Source organism: Corvus hawaiiensis, chromosome 29 (genome assembly GCF_020740725.1).
Source record: "Corvus hawaiiensis isolate bCorHaw1 chromosome 29, bCorHaw1.pri.cur, whole genome shotgun sequence".
In the NCBI taxonomy this organism is placed as follows: Eukaryota; Metazoa; Chordata; class Aves; order Passeriformes; family Corvidae; genus Corvus; species Corvus hawaiiensis.
In genome coordinates this window covers 1468669-1491080 of record NC_063241.1, presented here as the reverse complement: position 1 = coordinate 1491080, position 22412 = coordinate 1468669, and the positions used below count along the sequence as shown (strand labels likewise).

Here is a 22412-nt window from a genome sequence, read left to right as displayed (position 1 = left end):
TTAGGGTTGCCGGTGGTAATTTGGGAGGGGCTGGGAGGACATTTGGGAGTAAAAGGACTGGGGTGGGGGTCTGGGAATTGGCAATTTGGGAGGAGCTGAGGAGCAGATTTGGGGGTGAAAGGGCTGGGGGGCTTCAGGTCTTGGGATTGGGGGGTTACTGCTCTTTGAGGGGAACTGGTAATTTGGGAGGGGCTGAAGGTCAGGGGTGGGGGGCTCTGGTGGCTCTGAGGGGCTGGGAGGACATTTGGAGGTGAAAGGGCTGGGGGGCAATCTGGGAATTGGCAATTTGAGAAGGGCTGAGGGGCAGATTTGGGGGTGAGAGGGCTGGGGGTCTCCAGGGGTTGGGATTGGGGTTGCTGCTGTTGTTGTTTGGGGGGAGGTGCTGAGGGTCGGGATTGGGGTGACTGTGGTGGGTCTGGGGGCCGGGTGGGAGGTTTGGGGTGTGGGAGGGAGGGCAGTCGAAGGCAGCTGCAGTTTGGGGGCTCAGGAGAGGTTTGAGGGGGGCTGATCTCAGCCTGTCCCCTGACCCACCCCCCCCCCCCCCCCAGCTCCCCCTGACCCCCCAGCCCCAGAGGCAGAGAGCCAGGCGGGTAACGTGTGTAATCCAGATATATTTATAGGATTATTTTCCGAGATTAGCACAGGATATTAGAAAGGTTATAAAGTCACATCGACGGTCGTTGGCTCCCTTTATGTACAGACAAAAACACAGCACAACAACACAGCCCAGCCTCTGCCCCCCGGCCTCTCCAGAGCTCCCCAAAATATGGCTTTCGTGTCTATTGAGAGTTCAGTGCCGGCCGGGAAGCGGCCGCGGCCTCCCAGGGGGTCCCGGATCCTCCCGGGATCCTCCCGGCCCAACCCCGTGCTGGGTGGGCGTGGGGCCACCACCGAGGACCCCCCCCAGGACGGGGTGGTGCCCCGGGCTCTCCCAGACACGGTGACACCGCCGCTGTCACCTCCCCCCGCCCCCCGTGTCGCTCTCGGTGTCACGCCCCGGCCCCGCTCCGCTGTCACACCACCCGTGGCACCTCCTGGAGCTACAACACGGTGTCACCAACCCCCGAGGGGACAAGGACAGGGGCCAGACCCCACCCTGTCACCCTCCACATCACCTGGATGCCCCCAAGCCACCCAGCACCCGCTCCTCCGCCCACCTGTGACACGGGGTGACCGTCACCCGCAGGACTCCACACGGTGACCCCAAAAGGGTCTTTGCCACCGCACCCCACCCCTGCCTCTCGCCAGGTGGCTTCTCCATCATGACGTGGAGCGTCCCAGTCACAGCTTCCACCTGGAGTCCTCCCAAGTCGGGAGGGTCCCCATCACCCCACAGCCTCTCCCCGCTCACACTGGTGGCACCTGGTGCTCCTGTCACCCCCAGGTGTGACACAAACCCCCTCCACTGCTCCCACCTCCACCAAACCCTTTGGCTCTCGCTGGCAGAAGAGGCCTCAGGTGGATTCTCCGATCCCTCTCAGCCCCCTGTCACAGCCAGGGCCGTGGCTCGGCCTCTCTCTGTCACCTCTGCAGGTCCCCAGGCCCCCCCAGGTGACACCGGGCCTGTCCTCCACTGCCACAGCTCCCCGTGACCGCTGCTCCCCGAGCTGCCCAGCCACACCCCACACCTCAAAAACACCAAAAACACTGTGGCACCTCAAAACCACCAAATCCAGGCTGTTCTCCCCGGCCCCTGGAGCAGCTCTGGAGCAGTGGAAGCGACGAGAAACTGAATTCCAAGAGGGAAAACCCTCCCTGTCCCTGTCACCTCCCTGCCCCAGGGACCCCTTACCCCTCTCCCCTCCCAGTTCCCAGCGCTGGGGCTCTGCCTGGGATCCCTGCGGCCCCCGAGGAGATGGAATTGTACTGAGAACAACGCCCGGGTGTTTTTATCTGCAGGAAGGACTCGGTCATGGGGACCTCGGTGACGGCGTCGGCAGCCCCAGGGTTCATCCCCCAACCCCAGCTCGGAGCTGCCCTGGGGGCTCCAGGCCCACGTCCCCCACTCCAAGAGGTGGGAAGGGAGGAAAAACACCCCAAAAATGGTTGTGCCCAGCAAAGGGACCCTCAGAGGCTCCGTGTGCTGCTCCCTCCCAGTGCCACCGCCGCTCCTGACGCGCGGCCGAGCCTGGTCACATCCGCAGCGTCCCCAGTGTCGCACCCAGCCCTCACTCCCACCTGTGCCTGTCACCGAGCTGGGCCTCCCCTGCCTCACCTCAGCCCCCTCCAGCCCCACTCAGTCCCCCACAGGTGACCCGGTGCTGGCAGGGTTTGGGTGGGGTGACATTTGCAGCCCCGTTCTCCCTCAACCTCCCAGCTGAGGTTTCCCATCCCGCCCCGAGGACTTTCACTCCTTCCTGAAGGGCCCCCTCGTCCCCCAGAGCACCCCCAAATCCATGGGGTGACCTCCCAGGTGAGATCACCCCCTCCCAAAGGGCTCCCCTCCTCCAGACAACCCCAAATCCATGCGGTGCCCAGCCCAAGGGTGGCTCCTGCAAGCCCCCGGTGTCCAGACCGGGATGTGGGATCCTGGGAAACCTCATCCCAAGGGTGCAGGGTGTCCCAACGATGCTGGGGGGAGCAGCCCCATCCCGGGGGTGCATGACTGGGGGGGCCGGGCTGGGGCTGTGCTGGAGAGGTTGGGAAAGGTGTTTGGTTTTGTCTTGGAAGTGATGGTGAAAGAGGCAGGAGGAAGGGCAAGGAGGAAGGATGAGCCCCCCCCCCCCCCCCCCCCCCCGAGCCTCTGTGGGGACCCCCGAAGTCCCCAGACCCCAAATCCGGTTGTTTTGGCCGCTGTTGGTTTGGGCTCTCGGAGCCAAGAAGAAAATCAGCCCTTTCCAAGCTCGTCCCTGCCCTGGGAAGGGGCTAAGGAGGGAAGGGAGGCAGAGAGACCCTGGCAGAGCCCCAGCCCTGCTCTGGGGGTCCCAGGGAAGCAGCCCCAGCCCCAGGGGTCACACCCCTGCACTGAACATCTCAATAGATGGTTCAAATCGGCATTTCCAATCCGAGAATTTAGGGGAAAAAAAAATTCGGGGCCTTTTCCTCTGGATTTGCCCCCACCCCCCCCCAAAATAAACCTCAGCCCTCCCCCCCTCCCGCTGGGGTGGGCCCGGGGAGCTGTGGGGGCTCCCGGTGTCTCCGGGGGTCCCACCCTGGACTGTCACCCCCTTTCACACACTGACTGCACGAGGACAGCTCTGCTCCCGCATGGACACTGCTCCACAAGAACCACCAAGGATAAAACCGGGGCAGGGTCTCGCTCAGCTCCCAGCTGGAGTCACCCCCCCGGGGCTGGGGAGGGGACAACGGGGACACCCAGGGTCCCAAGCTTGCCCCAGGGAGCCCGGAGCTGATTTTATCCTTGGATGTCAAAGAAACCAAAACGGAGAGAAACAAAGGGAAGAGCTACATCGACCCCAGCCCAACACCCCAACCAAGGGCCCGAAGCAAAGAGCAGCCACAAAACCAAAGCGAAAAGGTCCAAAGGAAGAAGGAAGATGTCGCTCACTCACGGGTTGGTCTGTGGGTTCGGGGCGTGGGGATGGAGGTGCAAGCAAGCAAACGGGGCCGGGGCTCTCGCTGTCGGAGTGAACGATTTGTACAAGTTCAAGAGGCGTCAGCAGCGCCTCGTGGCCGGTGGCTCTCCCTGCTCTCTGTCCCGCCATCCCTCTGTCCGTCCGTCCGCCCGTGCCGGGCGCCAGAGAAAATCTGTTGGGTTTTGTGGGGTTTGTGGTCTGGTTGCTGTTGCCATCGGGGTTCTCTTGGCTCCATTTTTCGCTCTCTCGCTCTCTCTCTCTTTCTGACCCCTTTAGATGAAATATTCCTTCTTGTCGTCGCCGCCGGCCTGGCCGCCCTCGGCGTTGATGATGGCGGTGTCGGCGTCCGGAGCATCATCCGAGCCCTTGGCCTCGTGGGTCAGGTACGTGCCTGGAGGTGGGGACAGGGCTGGGGGTCACGGGGGGCTCTGCCAGCGCCCCCTCCCACACAAACCGGGGGAGGTTGGGCTGCCTGGAGGGCTCCGTTGGGCTTGGCTGCAATGGAAAAGTCACTGGGATAGGATGGGATGGGATGGGATGGAGACTCCCTGGGGGTGCTCCAGGCATTTGTAGCAGTGTCCACTTGTGGAGTGACCACTGCCCGTCAGGCTCCTGCCCTCCCACCCAGCCCTCCTGGCAAAGCAGGGGGTCCCAGCTGCCCCCGGAGCAGGGTGGGGGGCTCTACTCACACATCACCTCAGGGGGTGGCCGATGGCGGGGTGGCACCGTGTCCCCAGGGCTTGGGCACAAACCTGCCGGGCATGAAAAGGGCAGGTGGAGGGAAAGGAGGAGGAGGAGGAGGAAGGCACAGGGAGCAACAGGAAGAGGGAGGAGGTGTCGGGGAGATGGGGACAGGGATGATCCCGGGACAATGGGTGCGGAGCAGGGGTGGAGAACGGGGTGGGAGCTGCCTCCCCCTAGCGCTGCCACTCACTGGGACATTCCTGACATTCCCACGCCGGGCAGGTCCCCCAGACCCAGGGAGGCTCCGCTGGTTCCTCTCAGGACTCGGGAAGGGCTGCAGGACCAGGAGCTGCCTCCCTCCACCCCCCACTGCCCCCTCGCTGCGGGGACACGGCCCCGGGACCCCCGAGGGGCTCCCCGTGCCCCCACTGCAGCCCCCAGGCCGTACCTTTGTGCCTGATCAGGTAATGTCCCAGCACGATGAGCAGGCTGAGCAGCAGGAAGACGATGACAGCCACCACGCCGCCGATCATCGCGTGGTACGTGCTGGAGGTCGAGGGCACCGGGCTGGCGTCTGCCCAGGCAGGGGGGAGAAAAGAGAGAAGGGGCTGAGACCCTGCAGGGTGGGGCAGAGGCTGCTGCTCCCCCCGGGGGCTCCATCCTGGGCCAGCAGCTCCATCCTGCTCCGGATCCTAGCAGCGAGAACGAGGAAGGCAGCGGGGGAAGCAAAGGGGAAATCCCATCCTCCACAGTGGGATTTTGACCTCAAAAAGGGAGGACGAGCAGGCTTGGGTGGAAGGTGACATGCAGGCTGGCACCCCGAGAGGTGATGGCACCCCAAGGACAGCAGGAGCCCAAAGCTGGTCCCAAGTCCAGGATCCGTGCTGGGATCCTGCGTCAGCCCTGGGGCACAGCGACAGATCCTCCTCCCGCTGTGCCCCATCAGCTCGGGGGGGGGGACACAGAGCCACATCGGGACAGGACAAGGTGAGGGACACACAGGGGAGGCAGCAGGACAGAGGGACAACACGTGACACGGACACACAGGACAAGGGGCAGCTCGGGGAGCTGCTGCTGCCACGACCCTCCGGGAACAGCCAGGGCCTCCTCCTGGGAAACGCCAAAATCCACGCACGCCGAGGGACCGGAGCCGGGCTGGGCACCCAGCAGGGCTGTCCCCAGGCCAGGCCTGGGCCACCGTCCTCCTGTGGAGCTCCTCGGGCCAGGCTGGGGAGCAGCGGGTCCGCAAAGAGACAGAAAAGGAGCTTACGGTACCTTGGATGGGAGCTGGAGTGAAGGATGGAGCGGAGGCCATGGAAGCATGAGAGATGGGCTGGGAAGGGCCCGGCGGAGGGGCTGGAGTGGAGTGAACGTGTGGGGTGGGGAGCTGGGGAACATCTGGGGAGGACAACAAAAACACAGGACACCAATCAACGCCGGGAGGGGCCAGCGAGGTGACAGAGCCCAGAGGGGGGACCCTCGGCAGGGCCGTCCGTGACCCCACGGGTCCTGCTGCTCTGCTCCTGCCACCAGCCTTTGGGACACCGTGACCATCTTCCCCCATGTCCTGTCCTGCCAGACCCTGGTGACCCCTGAGGGACCCTGGGGAAGTGTCACCCACCACGAGGTGCCACCTGCACGCTCCTGCGCACACCCTTGGGGACCACGGTGCTGGGCAGGGTGGCACCAAGGTGGGCAGGCTGGAGGGCTCAGCTGGGCACAGAGGTGGCTCTCGGTGCCTGAGACGTGAGTGGCTTTAGGGACAAAAGTGGGGATTCCACACAGGGAACCAAGCCTGGACATGGAGCTCGTGTGCTGTGACAGTGGCGGTGACACCAGGCGGGTGAGGGACAGTGGGTGCCACCTCTCATGGCCAGCACCTGGGGTGAGCTCCTGGGTGGGTGCAGAGAGCTCTGGGTGCTCACAGGACACCACACGGGGAACGGGGGGGACACACAAGGGGTGACACGGGGGTGACTGCAGGAGCAGGCTCAGGGAGGGGACACAGGGGACAAAGCACCTGAGGTGCCACCGCTGCCATGCACTGCAGGGGAAGGGCACTGAGTGCCCAGGAGGGAGGGAAAGGAGCCGGGACAGGGCTGGGAGGGAGAGATGGAGGGAGGGTGGGAGGAGAGCAGGACCAGCCTAAATCCAGGGAAAATCACAGGGAAACGGGATCACAGAGCGTGGGAAAGGGCTGGGGAGGGCACCGGGAGCTGGGGTGGCAGCTGAGGGTGGGCACGGGCAGCACCACACAGCACACACAGCCCTGCCCCACATGTGACACACGGGGACATGAGGACACAGGGACAAACACACACAGCCCTGCCCCACGTGTGACACAAGGGACATGGGGACACACACACACAGCCCTGCCCCACATGTGACACAAGGGGCATGGGGACACAGGGACACACACACAGCCCTGTCCTACGTGTGACACACGGGGCATGGGGACACAGGGACACACACACAGCCCTGTCCTACGTGTGACACAAGGGACGTGGGGACACAGGGACACACACACAGCCCTGCCCCACGTGTGACACATGGCACAGGGACACGGGGACAAGCAGAGCAGAGCCAGGGCGGCCCAGAGGACAGCACCATGCGGGGAACGGCAGGAGCTGCCCCCACCCACCCAAGGATGGGAGCCAGCGGTGACACGGTGACACTTTCCGGGCACAGGGGATGCAGTGACCCCTTCACCAGGACGCTCCGGCCACTCCGGCCACGCCGCACTCACCGCTGACGTCCAGGTTGTACTTGGCCACCACGCTGCCCATGGAGCTGGTGGCCGTGCACACGTAGGTGCCACTGTCACTCTTGTTGAGGAAGGGGAAGATGAGGACGCTGTCGGAGCTGAGCTGCAGGGGCGCGTCGCTGCCCTCCTTCTCCCAGAGGAATTCCTGTGGGCTGAGGGACGGCACGGGGGTCAGGACACCGGGATGGGGGTCAGGACACTGGGATCGGGGTCAGGACACCGGGATCGGGGTCAGGCACCTCGGGATGGGGGTCAGGCCACCGGGATGGGGGTCAGCACCCCGGGATGGGCACCCCAGGATCTCCTGGGAGGCAGAGGGGACAACGTCCCATTTAGGGACAAGCCAGGACGGATCTGCTGCTCCAGGAGGGGACTGGAAGCTCTGACTGCTCTCCACGGAATACCCGACCCCAAACCCACCCCACAGCATCTGCCCAGCTCCGGGCGGGGCTCGCTGTGGGATTTGGGAGCCCGGCAGCGGGAGGGGAGGTTGGCCGGGCCCTGAGGAGGAGGAGGGAGGTGAGGAAGGCCTTACATGGGGTTGCCCTGCCCGTCGCACTGCAGCTGCAGCTTCTCCCCCTCCCGCGGGTACTGCGGGTGCGGCTCGATCTTCGCTGTCGGCTTGTCTGGAGAAGGGGAGAGGAACAGCGGGGTGAGCACCTGGTACCCCAAATCCTGCCCTGGAACCCCAAATCCTGCCCCTGGAACCCCGAATCCTGCCCCTGGCACCACAAAATCTCTGCCCCTGGCACCACAAAATCCTGCCCCTGGCACCACAAAATCCCTGCCCCTGGCACCACAAAATCCTGCCCCTGGCACCCCAAATCCTGCCCCTGGCACCATAAAATCTCTGCCCCTAGCACCACAAAATCTCTGCCCTAGCGCTCCAAATCCTGTCCCTGGCACTCCAGGTCCCACCCTGGCACCTCAAATCCTGCCCCAGCACCCTAAAACTTGCCCCTGGCACCCCAAATCCCACCCCTGGGCTGGTTCTGGGCATGCAGGGCTGTAGGGTGACAGCACCCAGGGGTGGGGACAGCACTCAGGGGGTGCTCCCATGTCCCTCACCCTGTCACCACCGCAGGGAACAGGCAGGGAAAGGGGAACAGGGACAGGACGAGAGAGGTGGCGCAGGCAGGGAGCAGGGACAAGGGTGTGGGACATGGGGACAAGCAGGACACAAGGACAGGAGCAGGAAGCTGAGGGAAGTGTCACCGTGCAGGGGCAGTGTCACCTTGCCCTGTGTGTGACAGGACCACGATGGTCACACCAGGCCACCTGTGTGGGGTCTCCTGAACCCCCATCCCCCCCAAAATGTCCCCCCCACGTACAGTGGACCTGCAGCCTCTGCGTGGTCGACCTCTCCGAGTTCTGCAGGGATTCGTGGTCCACGGTGCAGGTGATCTCCACCTCGTTGTCTTCCTTGGTGACACGGAACTCCACCCTGCTGGTCACCGTGAAGGTCTTGCCGTTGGGGTCCTCCACCACCTCGGTGCCCGAGTCTGTGGGGACAGGGGACAGTCAGAGCTCAGGGACACGGGACCCCAGCAGAGGCACGAGGTGACGGCACACTGCGCAGGGGACACGCTGTCCCCGTCCCACGGGATGCCAGTGTGGTCCAGGGCACCCTGCAGTCCCCCCACGGTGTCCTCCAGCGGTGCCAACCCCCAGGACAAGGCCACCCACCCTTGATCTCCCTGTTGCCCTTCCTCCAGCGCAGCTTTGCCGCGGGTTTGCTGCCGGACGAGCGGCAGATGAGCCGGGCCACCTTCTCCTCATCGATGGGCTGCTCGTGGCCGAAGATTTGGGGCTTCTGGGGGATTCCTGCAGGAGGAGGAGGAGGCAAAACCCACAAATCTGTGAGCTGGGTGAGCACTGCAGAGTGTGAGACACACAGGGAACACAGCGAGGGTGAGGTAACGGGATCCGGGAGGGGATGGGGAGCAGGGGGACTGCCCCCGTGTCCTACCCAGCACAGTGACCAGGGCCTTGGCCGTCCTCACGGGCATGGTGAAGATGGAGCAGGTGTACTCGCCCTCATCGGCCAGCACCACGTCGCTGATGCTGATGGTCAGCTCGTTGGGGGTGGATCTCTCCAGCTGGATCCTGTTATCCCGCAGGGCTGAGGGAAAAAGGACAACGGGCTCGGTGCCACCACCCACCCCCCTGCGCTGCTCTGCCAGGGGTGGCAGCGGGAGGGGATGTCACCCCGTGAGCAGCTCCCCGCTGTCCCCTCAGCGCTCCGGCTGCGGGGTTTTACCTCGTTTTTCCCCGAAGTACAGGGTCTGCTGGGCAGGGTTGGACCACTGCAGCGAGGAGTCATCGGGGTCCTCCACCTGGCACTTGAGCACCACCGTGCCCCCGGCCACCACAGTCTCGTCCGACGTCGTGGGCTGGCTCTCTGCGCACGGAGAGGGACAATTGGGGGGTGTCACCTCCCTGCAGAGCGTCCCCGAGCAGCCCAGGAGCAGCGGTGTCCCCAAAAGCCACCTGAGCACAGCTGTGTGCGTCCCCCCGTGCCTCTGCAGGGACATGGGTGTTCTCCCTGTGGTCCCGTTCCCCAGCAGGGAATCAGGCTGGGATCGGCGCTGCCGCCCCTCCTGCAGCGCCCACGGGGACAGGGGACACCGCTGTCCCCACGGCAGCTCACGGGGACACTGGCACGGCCCCAGGGCTGCCGGAGGATCCTGACACGAGAAAATCCCGGCAGAGCAGGGGGATCCAGGAGCAGCAGCAGAGCCTGGCCCCGGCTGGAGACACCCAGGGAGGCACCGAGCCCTACCCCACAGCCCTGGCAGTGCCAGCGAGCCGGGCCCACGCCCCGGGGGCTCCGTGCCAGGCACTCCTGGCACTGGGACGCTCCATTCGCCACCTCCATCCCGGCAAAGGCACCCCCAGGCCATGCAGTGCCACCTGCGGGGTGTCAGTGCCCCGCTCCCGGTGTCATCCCTAAGGGGAAGGGCTCGCTCCGCGTCCCTCCCCAGGCTGTTCCCTCAGCTCCTCCTCGTCCTTCCCCTTCCCTCGGGCTCCTGGAGCAGCGGAGCAGCCCAAGGGCAGGGAAGAGCAGCTCGAGGATCAGATAGCCCCCACCGGCCCAAGGACAGCTATTTTTGGGAAGCTGCCGTGCCAAGGAGCGGAGCTGCAGAGGGACAAGGAGAACACGGCACAACCCCCGGGCCCGGCCAGTGGAGAGAGAGGAACACGGAGAGCGCTGGAAGCACCTGAATTTCCTAATTTTCCGTGTACAAGGTGAAGGGAAATTCATCCTTTTGCTCCCATCACGAGCTCCCCGAAGCTGTCACAGGAAGGTTTTGGAGGAGGGCAGGACGAGGCTGGGCTTTCCTGTTAAACTCCAGGAAAGGCTGGGCTGGAAGCACCCGAGGAAGGAATTTTTTAGGAAGGAATTCCTCCCTGGGAGGGTGGGCAGGCCCTGGCACAGGGTGCCCAGGGAAGCTGTGGCTGCCCCTGGATCCCTGGCAGTGTCCAAGGCCAGGCTGGACATTGGGGCTTGGAGCAGCCTGGGACAGTGGGAGGTGTCCCTGCCATGGCAGGGGTGGGAATGGATCCTTTAGGATCCCTTCAATCCAAACCATTCTGGGATTCCCTGAGTCCCAGGATTTCCAGAGAAACATCAAACTGGATTAAAACCATTCCCAGTGTAAAGACCCTTCATCCCCACGAACCTCCCCGTCTTCACTGGCCAAGTTTTTCCTGCTCTTTGCTCTTCCCTGACTCATTCCCTGCTCTCTCCAGACCCTGGCACGGTGGGAGCTGAGCAGGACCCCACCAGTGCCAGGGCACTGTCACCCTGTCACATCCTTGCAGCGACGCCACAGCTCTGCTCCGCCCTGGGAATCCGCCCTGGGAATCCATCCCTCGGCTTGTTTTAATTTAGTTAACGAGCCTTTGTCCTGCCACACCGTAATTAGGGGATTAGAACGCTCCAAGCCGCTCCTGTCCAAACTGCAGCTCGGACACAGCTGAGGACAAGGGTCCGACACCCACACAATTAACGCAATTACCACCCTGCCCCGAGCCTGGCCTCGTTAAGGAATTAGCGTGGGACGAGGTTAAACGCATCAAGGATGCCACCGCCACCCTGGGGGACACCACGGGGACACCCCAGAGGGGACATTCCCCTCCTCTCGTCCGCGGGACCCCGCGCTAGGACTCCGACCCCCCATCCCCCCCGATCCCAGGCTGTGCCAGGGCCGTGTCCGGCTGTCCTGGGTGGGGGGCACAGCCCCTGGCACGACCCAGATCCCCAGGGGGGCTCCGTGCCCGCCGGAACAGATGGGAAGGGCCGGGATTTCATCAAATCCCCGCAGCTGGAAGTGACAGAATAGGGGCAGAGCCGGGAGAGGAGGGGGCTCAGCACCCCCGGAGCAGCAGGACCCACCCCGGAGGTCTCCCCCTCCTCCCACGGGGTCTCTCTACAGCCACGGCTGCTCGGGCTGGGGATGGAGGCTCACTAAGGCATCGTGGAACCACAGAATTCCAGAACGGTTTGGGCTGGAAAAGGACATCAGTGCCAGCCCTGCCATGGGCAGGGACACCTCCCACTGTCCCAGGCTGCTCCAAGCCCCAATGTCCAGCCTGGCCTTGGACACTGCCAGGGATCCAGGGGCAGCCACAGCTTCCCTGGGCACCCTGTGCCAGGGCCTCACCACCCTCACAGGGAGGAATTCCTTCCCAATATCCCAACTAAATCCAACCCTGGCACAGCCAGGGGTGTCCTAGAAGACCCAGGGGTACTCAGAGCAGGGACTGTCCCCTCCAGGGGTGCCACCCCTCTGGAAACCCAGCTCCAGCCAAGCTCCGGGCTGTCCTGGCACAGAGAGCCTGGGACAGGTGCTGGACACTCCAGGAGCATCCACGCTGCCCCGTGCCAGCGAGTGCTGCCAGCGCAGGGCTGCTGCCACCCGCCAGGGCTGGCACTGTCCCCTCGCCTCCCTCTGTGCCACTGCCACGGCCAAAGCACGGCCTGGGGGCTGCAGGGACCCTTCAAGCCTCTGTTATCATCCCCTAAGAGAGGGCCAAGCCAGCAGTGAGGGCTCCTGGCAGGCTGGGGACACCCTGGAACCATCCAGAGGGGCCAGACCTGGCACAGGAGGGCTCAGATCCAGCTCCAGGGACAGGCAGAGCAGCCTTGGGCTCCCCAAAACCACCCCAGGAAAGCTGTGCCAAGGCCCGTGTGGGGCCCAGAGCCGCTGCCCGTGTTTGTTTGTGCTCCCCGTTGGTGCAGCGGAGCCGGGGAAGCGCCGCGCTCCAGAAAAATCAATATTTCATTAATTAGAGCCGTGCACTTTTGCAGAGGGGCTGCATTCATATTTATGAGGGGGAAAATGATGTGGGAAAATGATGTGGAAAAATGATGTGGAAAAATGATGATGTGGACACCTCTGCTGCTCCTGGAGCCCGGCATGAGTGTCCCCATCCAGCAAGGACTGTCCCCAAAGCTCTGCAGCTCTGGGCCTCCAGACCCAGGATGCTCCCAACAAGGAAAAAATTGATCTTCTGCATCCCAGGAATTCTGCAACGCAGCCACAGTGCTGCCTGCCTGGAGCAGCTTCACCTGGAGCAGGCAAGCAGGGAGAGAGGCCTGGGAAGAGCCCAGCAGCCGTGCGAGCGAGGCTGGAGCTGCAGGATCCTCTCCAGGGAATGTCCACCCCATCCCAGCTCTTTGCCAGGCTGTGAAAACATCTCCGTGGCAGAAATAACCCCAGGGAAAACCACCCACTGCTCCGAGCCCTCCAACGCCTTCAGCTCGCAGCCGTGTCCCAAAAATGCTTCTCGTTTCCCTCCTTCTTTCCCAAAAAACCCCTTCTCGTTTCCCTCCTTCTTTCCCAAAAATGCTTCTCATTTCCCTCCTTCTTTCCCAAAAAAAACCCTTCTCATTTCTCTCTTTCTTTCTCAAAAAACCCCTTCTCATTTCCCTCCTTCTTCCCTGTTTACTCTGGGTTCGGCATCACAAAGATCCAATTCATCCCCGTGGGCACAGATGTTTTCCAAGGCGCCTTCTTCTCCTCTCCAAGGACTTTGTGTTCCAGCCATTCCCTCCCCAGCTCCGTTCCCAGCCCCGGGGCACCTTTCCCTTCGGGGGATCCGTGCGGGAATCCTGGCAGGGCGGGAATTTTGAACTCGTGGATGGGGAAGGCTCAGACATCTGCTGTGCACATCCCTTGCACAGGCTGATTTTAGCAGGGTGTGAATCCACAGTCTGGAATACCCAGAGCCCGAATTCCAGGCAGCTGAACCGCTGCAGATTTCCCAGGAGAGGGAAACCTGCTCCCGTTTGGGTGCATCTGCTGCGTTCCACCTCGGATGCGGCGTCACCGGTGCTGTGACAGTGACAGGAGACATCCCATCCCTCCAGGAGCCTCCTGCAAGTCCAGGGCCGGCTCCTTTCCCAATCCAGTGACATCCAAGGTCCATCCAGGCTGTCCCCAAGAGGCAGATCCGGGCAGGGAGCAGATGGAGGCCAGGCTGGAGCGAAAGGTGGAGGTGGGAGGGATCCAGGCTGATCCAGGAGAAGGCTCCACATGGGGACATCCCCGTGTGGTGTCACCTGGCTCTGCTCTGGGTAGCTGTGGAATCCAGGGTGCTCCTGTTTTCCTCACAGGGATAAATCCATCCAGGAATTCCACAGGTGCCTGAAGCGCCTTCTGGCAGCCCCCACAGCCGCTCCCTCCGAGCTGTCCCTCCCCCAGGGGGAAGGGTTCGATCCCAGGGGGACAGGGACTGTCAGGGGAATGCAAACATTCCCTAAATGTGGGAAACAGAGCCCTGAGTGTGCTCCCAGCTCGGCTGTGCCAGGGACAGGGATGTGGGACCAGTCACTGCTCCAGGGCTCCCTGCGGGGTGTGAGATCCAGAGGTTAACGGGGGATCCCAATGTCCAACAGGAACTCCCTGGACCCCGCAGCTCCTTCGTCCTGGCTGTACCCAGAGCCAGGTGACACCACACAGGGGTGTTCCCACGTGGAGCCCTCACCTGGATCCCTCCCACCTCCACCTTTCGCTCCAGCCTGGCCTCCATCTGCTCCCTGCCTGGATCTGCCTCTTGGGGACAGCCTGGATGGACCCCGCAGCCACGAGGGACGCCTGGATGCCACTGGATTGGGATCTCACTGCTTGTGAGGGAAGTGGCGGCTCCAGGGCCTTCACAGCTTCCCACATGAAACCCGCTCACCCCAAACACCAAATTCCACAGGATTTCTCTGTAAATGAGCATTCCCTGAGGGACAGCAAGAAGATGCAGCTCCTCATCACCTCCCTCTCTGAACCCTGGGGTGTCCCAAGGCCTTGGGATGGTCCCCAGCAGCCCCCAGGGGCAGGGTGCTGGTCCAAGGGGCACTGGCATGACCTTGGGCACCTCTGAGGCTGCATCTGTGACCAGAGGGACACTGTCACCTCCTGCCAGACCTGCCCGGGGGACAACCAAGAGCCGCTGGTGACACCTGACCAGGGTTCAACAGCTGAGACACAGCCAGCAATCAGCATCAATCAGCTCCAGAGAGGATGATTCCAAGTGCTCTGGGACCATGGGATGCTCCTCTCCTCCTCCTCCTCCTCCCCCAGCCCTGGCTGGATGCTCTCAGAGCCGACCTTCCCGGTGTGACTCCAGCTCCATCCTCACTGTGCAGGGCTGGGAAGCAGCTTCTCCTCTCCTCTTCCTTCTCCCTAAACCCCACACGCCCCCTGGGCCCCCCAAACAGCCCCTGCAGGGCCAGAGGAGAGCTGGGATGGGATCAGGGAGCTGGGGAACCCCTCGGATGGCTCCGCTTGGCCCCATTTCCACATTCACACCAGGCTGGTGCCGCCTTCGCTCAGGAAAAGGCAGTGGCATCCTCGGGAAATCCCAGGACACCAGGATCACCTCCTTCCAAGGCCATCCCACGGCTCAGAGGGTCTCCTGCCACCCCCACCAAGCTGCAGCAGGAGAGCCCAGAGCTGGCTGGTCACACCCAGAGTGCTGGGAGGGAGCAGAGCAGAGGGAAAACCCCCCCAGTTCTGGGCCACCCCAAATCCCCCAAGCACCTTGACAGCCTTTGCCGGTGTCACAGCTCCCTGGGGACCCTGAAAAGGAGAGAATTCCCCGTAGACCCTGGGGCACAGGGCAGGGTGACCCCTGTGCCAGCGCCCTCCCCCAGTGTGACAGCCAACAGCTGAAACTCCATTTTTTGAGTGGGTTTTTTAGCTCCTACCCTAAGGCCAATCTCCAACATGACTGTTGCCAAGGGAACGAGCTCTGTGCTTTGACAGTTCTGTTTTAAGGATCTCCCTGCCCAGCGAGGTGTCTCAGCCCAGTTGGATGCCCTGGCACGGGGTTTGGTGGCTCTGCAGCCACCTCGACGCTGGCAGCAGAGCCGTGTCCTGAGGAATTGTCACTCACCAGTGCCCCAGGATTAAACACCCCGGGTGCTGTAAGAGGATATTTATAACAGAACTGAGCAATGGGGAAGCCGTGGCAGCTCTGCTGCTCTCCTGGGGGACAGCACAGCCAACGCCTCCTCCCAACCTCCCACAAATAGAATCAGGGAATGGCCGGAGTGGGAAGGGACCCACAGGGATCACAGAGTCCAACTCCCGGCCCTGCACAGACATCCCAATGATGCCACTCTGGGCATCCCTGGGAGTGTTGTCCAAATGCTCCTGGAGCTCTGGCAGCCTCGGGAATGTGACAATTCCCTGGGGAGCCTGGGCAGTGCCCAGCACCCTCTGGGGGAAGAACCTTTCCCTGATCTCCAACCCAAACCTACCCTGGCCCAGCTCCAGCCATTCCCACAGGTCCTGGTACAGTGGAGACTTCCCACATCCCAATGGATGCCCAGGAATGTGCTCAGCATCAGCTGCGTCCTAGCATGTCACCTCTGCTGCTGCAGAGTGTTCTGGCCCTTTTGGAGTCCCCAAAACCACAGGGAGACAAAAAAAAAAAGCCAGAACCCAAAGTTGGTGAGACTTGGAGAAGCAAAATGGAGCTTCCAGGAGTGCCACGAGGGTGAAGGTGTTCAGAGAAGCTCAGAGCAGCAGCAGCCCAGGCTGGAGCACCTCAGGAGCACTCCTGGATCCATCTCCCCATGACTGGGAGCAGCAGAGCAGGATCCTGATTGCAGCAGGAGGGAGAACTAGGAGCTGCAGCCCTGGACACCAGCGCAGACACCCCAAAGTGCATCCCAGCCCTGGAAACAGCTCCCTGGGGTGTGTAGGGGTCCCAGCAGGTCCTGTCCTCTGAGCAGCACCTGGCCCAGGGACCTGCTGTGGTCCTGCCAGTGGCCACTCGGACCAGCAGCATCAGAACTCATTTCCCCGGAAATCACAGCCTGAAAGCAGCAGTCTGGAAAAGCCGAGCTTGCCAGCAAACGCCGTTTGAGGTGTTGTAGGCGAGCAAAAGCATCTGCAGCTGAAGCAGCGCCTGGAGCATCACCCGAGGACGGGGCAGCTCCCGGGATGCTGCAGGGACACTGGGAGCTCTCAGCTCTGCTGCTCCCCGGCCAAACTCCCGGCAAACGCTGCTGCTGCCGGGTCTGCACCAGCCCTGCTACCCTCCAGCACGTCCAGACACCGCAGAGCCTCCGCGGGAGCCGCAGCATCCAACACCTGCCCGCGGTCCCTGCGCCCTCGGCCGCATCCCGGCGCAGGCGGAGCGTGACGCTGGGCAGGTGACTGGAATGGTTAAACACGTTCCTGCCCAGCCCTGCTCGCAGCCTTGGCTTCCCCGCCTCCCTCCGCTGTCACCGGCTGCCTTTGGCTTGTCTGGGTTGGTGCTGTTGGCACCGGGGCTGCCCAAACGCAGCACGGAGCATTCCTGCCTCTGACTCCGCCTGGCTCCTCATCCTCCCCCCAGGACAGCCCCGGGTGGAAGAGGAGCTCTCTGGGAGGGGGATGGAGAATCTCACCCCCACAGGTGGGTGAGGAGCCGGGGCACCAGAGAGGTCATTCCCACCCCACCGTCGCCACGCAATGAAGGCTCTGCTGCTCTCAGCTGCCGGTGCCCGGCCAGGAGCAGAGGGGCCAGAACTGGACCAGATGGTTCAAGCTGAGCTGACCCAGTAACTGGGAGGAGGAGGAGGAGCAGATGCATCTGACTGTGGGGGTGTTACAGCACTGGCAGCACCTTCCAGGGCCCGTGGAGCCACCGAAGAGCCAAAGCAACAAGGACTCTGCTCAATCTGTGCACAACCAGCACTGGGGGACCTGCAAGGCTGAGGCATCACTAGGGCTGGAAAAGCAGCCTGGAGAGCAGCTCAGGTGGACACCAGGCTGGGCAGGGCGTGCCAGGCCAGACACTGGCACAGCCGTGCCCAGGACAACAAGCCCAGCAACACAAGCAGAGCCCACCAAACTCCAAGCTGGCACCACCACCAAAACCGCCTTGGATGCGTGCCCACATCCTGCCCCACTCCCTCCCTCCCACCGCTCTTCTCCTGCAGGGATCTGGACGGGCACGAGACACCCTGGATTGGGGTAAAACGAGGTTAGGAACCAACGCAGGGAAAACAAACAGGAGCAGCTCTGCTGTAGCTCCCTCCATCTGGCTGCGCGGCCGCCGTGCCAGCGCCAGGGTGACTCCCCAGATGTAGCCGCCTCCGGTTCCTCCGGCGATTCCAACACCCCTGGAGAGGCGGGAACGTCAGGCAGAGGGAGAAGAGGCAGCGTCTCGCAGGCAGGAGACCTCCCAGGCAGGGAATCCTGGGCGAACAGGGCGCTTCTCCATCCAGAGGAGGACGGGTACCCACACCTCGGGATGCTCAGCTCATACTCCGGCAGCATCGCCCCATTCCGTTGGGATTTCTCCTCCCGCCCGCAGGCCAGGCCACCACGCTCCCAGTAGACAGCACAGGCCATGCCAAAACCCACGGCATTGTCAGGACAGCGGCAGAATTCCTGTCCCCGGCAGTGGTGCCAGCACATCCCTCACTGTCTGGGCATGCAGCAGGCACCTCTGCAGTGCCTGATCCCAGGCTTTGTCCTAAAATCCAGCCTTGCCTGTTGAGCCTAACGCATTGTGCCAGCTGAGCAGTGGATTCCATGCTCTCCAGCCAGCTGCCTGCACAGGGATGCTCTGCTCCCTCCCCTCTCCTCCGGCTGAGTGCTGATCCCGGCCCTGGAACAGCTCGTTTCCCCCAGGCAGCTGATCCGAGTCATCCGAAATCAGGCCAAGCAGGTAGTGAGTGATGCAGAGAGGTCGCCCTCCCTCCCTTTCGTGCCTCACCAGGGCTGTCACTGCTTTCCTCGGCTCGGGAGCCAAGGGCTGGTGCTGGCACAGGCACCGGGAGCATATGGTGAGCCCTAATGGCACTGGGAAAGGGGCTCTTGCTCACATTCCGTGGGGAAAAGCACCGCGGAAAGCAGCAATCAAAGGATTCTGTTGCTCCAGACAACGCCGAGCTCCCACCACCCCACTGTGCCCCTGGGCTCTCCCTGCTCCAACCTCCCACATTCCAGTGCAGAGGGAGCAGGACCTGCAGATGTCACCTGCTCGGAGGCTGGGGATGGCAGAAGCCCTGTGGGAGCCCAGCCCCTCTCCCAGCCTGACCAGACCCCATCCCACACAGGCAGGGCAGCCTGGGAGGCTGCTGCCAGCCAGGACAGCAGCAGGAAGCACAGGGCATCTCCCCAGGACAGAGGGAGCTTCTCTGCGTGGCCTGGCCAAGCAGACACCTCCAGCAGCTCCAGAGAGATGAAGCCACCTCGCAGGACAAGGGACAGCATCCTGAACCTGCCTCTCTGCAAAGCCCTGATCTCGCCGGGCTGAGGACACCTCCAGTGCCCCAGTGGGAAAAAACAGCCCCAAGTCATCTGGTTTTGGCCCGTGGTGGCCTCCCAGGGCATTGTCCAAACAAAAGGGTTACACAACTCCCGAGTGGAATAACCCTGCAGAGAGAGAATGATCCTCACACAAGGACAACCACGCACCAGCCCAAACAGCCGAATGTGCCGACAGCAGCACAACGCCAGCCAAGAGCTCAGACAGGGCCCTCTTGTGCAGGACCAGTGCTCCCAGTGCCTGGGTGGCTTCCAGGGGTTCCTCCAGACCCTGCCATGCTTGTGGCGGTGGAGGAATGTTCTCCAAGGAGGAGACTCCACCCCACCCCAGGACAGGTGCCAGGGAAGGGATGTCCCCTGAGCTACGCTGGGATGGTTCAGGGGCTCCAGGATGAGGCATCAACCACGAAGACACAACAACAACTTATTTCCAAGCATCTCCCAGCCATCCGTGTCCTCTGCTCTCAAAGGTTTTTTAGGGGTCTGTTTGTCCAGCTGTGCTGGACTGTGGGGAGCCTGGCACTGGTGGCCAGGGCTGGGCCACAGCAGAGGCCAGCCCAGGAGGAAATCTTGCAGTGTCATCATCTGGGCTGTGTCCTGTCCCAGGACAGCTCCGAGTCACGGCCACCGCCCCTCCTGGGAGCGCTCCCCGGGATGCTCAGCCACCCCCAGCCCCACAGGCTGAGAATCCCCACATGGGGCTGCCAGGATGTCCCCACGCTGTGGGGCTGAGCGTCACCCACACCAAAGTGACTCTTTCGGGTGCCCGTGGGAGGACCGTGGCCAAAACCAGAACAAATCCCGGGATTTGTGGATGGGAACACAGCCACCAGCCCCCAGAGCCTGTGACAGCAACAGAGATGGGTGCGGGGGAGCTGTGGGGGCTGCGGGCTCAGCCCTTGTCCCCACCGTGCCACGCTCCCACCTGCACAGCCCTCGGGACCCCCGATCCCGTTCCAGAATCGCCTCCCTGCTCCTGATGGGCCGCAGGGATGTGGATGGAGACCGGACCCACCGTCAGCCCCCCCAGACCACAACACAGCGGGTCCAGCCCAGCCCCTAGCCAGCTGCTGCACCTCCGCACCCAAACACGCAGCAGCACCGATTCTGTCACGACAGACGACTCCCGACACGGCAAACGCAGCCGCCAGCAGCCAGGCAGGGATGGCGGGTCCGAGCCACCGCCGACCACCCGCAGGGACCCGCAGCCCCACAGCGACGGGGGACACGGCGCTGCCACCGGCGAGCCTCGACCAAAATCACATCCGCTCCGCGACTGTCGCCGGCGGTGAACCCCCTTTGTCTGGCGAGCCGGGGCTCCGCCGCGCCCCGCGGCTCTGGATGCCCCGCACATCCCGGCAGCATCCCGGCGGGACGGGGAGCGGCCGCCGCTGCCGAGCCCCCCGCCCATCTCGGGGAGGCGGCTCCCACCGGAGGGACCGGGGACCCGCCCCAGCCACGGCGGGGATGTCACCGCCGCTCCCGGGGGGCTCCATCCGCCCCTCAGCGCTGTCTGTCCCCCCCTCCGCGTGTCACCACCGAGCCCCGGCACCCTCGCGGCGGGGCGGCTCCGCCGCACCGGGGACTCTCCATCCGCCCCCCCCCCCCGCTCCGCGGGCAGCGCCGGGAGGGGCCGCGCGCCGCCGCCGCCGCCCGCCGGGGCCTGTCTGGAACCTTCCGCCGCCCCGGCCCCGGCCCCGCCCCGGGCGGTCCGCGGCCATGGCGGGACACGACGGGCAGCACCGGCGCCGCCGTGACCTTGAGCCCCGCCGGCCGCCCGGGACCGCGGGAGCCGCACCCGCAGCCGGCGGCAGGGCGGGCCCCGAGGGCCGGGCGGGGCGGGGCGGGGCGGGCGGCACCTTCCTGACCCACATAACGGCCCCGTTCGCGCCGCCGCCCCCTGCACCTGTCGCTCGGTTCCCCGCATCCCCGGCCATAGCGGCGAGGACGGGGGAGAGGTTAGCCCGCTCGCGGTGCCGCCACTCACCGTCGCGGGAGAGGTTTCCCCGGGCGCTGCCGAAGCAGGCGATGAGCAGTAGGATGCCGAGGGTTGGGGGCTGCATGGTAGCGGCGGTGGCGGCGGGAGCCCGCGGGGCCGGCGCGACCGAGCCGCAGCGCGGGCGGCGGGCGCTGCTCTCTCCGCTCCGGAGCCGGCGGTGCGGCAGCGGCGGGGATTAAATAGAGCGCGAGGAAGAGACCATTCGTGCCGGGGGGGGGGCGGGGGGGCCGCGCCGATGCCGCCCCCCTCGGCCCCCGTGTAAACACGCCCGCTCCGGCCGCCGGCCCCCCCCGCGCCCTGAGACGCGGTGGTGCGCGCCGCATGCGCGGCTCCCGGCGGGAGGCAGGTGCGCGCGGGGCGGCGGCGGCGGGGGGGGACGGGGGTCCCCTCGGTCCCCCCTCGGTCCCCCCTCGGTCCCCATCCCGCCCCCTCACTGAGTGAGCCCGGTCCGAGCGGAACGGCGATGCCTCAGGGTGTCGTCCTCAGAGTGGATCACCGGCTGGGCAGTCCCGCCATGGAAGGGGGTGTCGCCGGTCTGAGGCATCGTCCGGCCCCGCAGGACTCCGCCAGGTCGGGTCCCCTCTCGGGTCGCGGCGTCCCCGGGCCGGGTCACTCCGCGGGGCCGCCCCCAGGCAGCGCCCGGCTGGGTGGATGGAGCGCGGTCCCCTTGGCAGGGTGAGAGGGGCCGGAGCAGAGATGCTGGGGTGCCTCCCGTGCTGGGGTGTCACTCTCACTGGGATGTCACCCGTGCTGGGATGTCACCTGTGCTGGGCTGTCACCTGTGCTCACCAGCGTGGCCCAGCCCGTCCCAGTTCCTGCAGCTTGTACCACCCAGACCCCCGACTGGTCCTTGCAGCTGGATCACACTTGGGGTGGAGCCTGTTCTGTCCCAGTCCCTAAAAGTCAATGTCCAGTACTGGCTGTCCCCTGGCATCTCCCAGGCAACTCCTTTATCCACCCTCACCCATCCATGCTGTCATCCATCAGATGATTCCCCCGAGCTCTGGCTCTTGCCAGCCCAGGCATTTCCAGCTCTGGAGGATTTCAGGGCTCTGGGGAAGCATTCCCAGCTCGTTCCCAGAGGGGAATTAACCCCTTTTGCCGGAGAGCTCATGTGCAGCCCTTCCCGGCGTCAGCACCAGCCCCTCACGTGCGTTTCGGAGGAGCTGCTCCGAGGCTCCTGCACCAGAGCTGCGCGACGGGGACGGCTCCCTTAGTCACAATTCCCGTGGGAAGCGCCCGTGGGAGGAACAGCTTGGTGCCGGTCACAGCCGATCCCTGCGCTGCCTCCAGCTCCATCCCGGCTGTCTGGACGTGGCCCTGGAGGTGACGGTGCCGCTGTCCACGGCGCCGTGGGGCAAATCTGGGGGCAGAACGGGCCAGCTGAGGCCGCGCGAGGCTCTTCCCAGGTTTTCGCTCCTGGTCCCGTAGGAGAAGGGCTCGGGAAGCATCGGGATGTGAGAGCAGCGTGAGGTGTCCCCCGAGCAGCAGAGGGAATCCAGGCTCGGCTCCTTGGGGCACGAGTAGGGCACGGAGGCTGGAGAGGGTCCCGTGGGCTGCGGGCCGGGCTGGGTCAGGCCTGGGCGGGTGTGGGTGGCTCCTGGCACCGCACGCAGCACTGGGGGGGGAAGATTCCTCTGGGAAAGGGGGGATTTGGGGCT

General features: G+C 64.3%; 1 protein-coding gene across 5 annotated transcripts; it reads right to left on the bottom strand.

The window, feature by feature from the left end:
- Positions 1-591: 591 nt before the first annotated feature.
- On the bottom strand, positions 592-20910 carry CADM3 (cell adhesion molecule 3). 5 transcript variants are annotated; one of them, XM_048288544.1, is made up of 11 exons: positions 20740-20910; positions 9245-9385; positions 8954-9106; positions 8671-8808; positions 8316-8486; positions 7520-7610; positions 6967-7136; positions 5496-5618; positions 4669-4794; positions 4226-4288; positions 592-3927 (listed from the first exon to the last, which is right to left on the bottom strand). In XM_048288544.1, exons 1-11 carry the CDS (start codon positions 20813-20815, stop codon positions 3809-3811), a joined length of 1371 nt encoding a protein of 456 aa, XP_048144501.1. In that variant the 5' UTR covers positions 20816-20910; the 3' UTR covers positions 592-3808. The 5 variants fall into 5 exon arrangements, with proteins under 5 accessions (XP_048144501.1, XP_048144502.1, XP_048144504.1 ...); XM_048288546.1 differs by having other exon boundaries at positions 3816-3927; positions 4233-4288; XM_048288545.1 differs by lacking the exon at positions 4226-4288 and having other exon boundaries at positions 20740-20909.
- Between the last annotated feature and the right edge of the window lie 1502 nt (positions 20911-22412).

What these genes read in the sequence shown, in the direction of transcription:
- CADM3 (XM_048288544.1), bottom strand. Translation starts at nt 20,815, where the DNA reads ATGCAGCCCCCAACCCTCGGCATCCTACTGCTCATCGCCTGCTTCGGC. An exon ending in GTACAACCTGGACGTCAGCG is followed by an intron (nt 5,619 to 6,966) that starts GTGAGTGCGGCG and finishes TGTCCTCCCCAG; the next exon opens with ATGTTCCCCAGCTCCCCACC. An exon ending in GCCACCCCCTGAGGTGATGT is followed by an intron (nt 3,928 to 4,225) that starts GTGAGTAGAGCC and finishes CCCCACCTCCAG; the next exon opens with GCACGTACCTGACCCACGAG.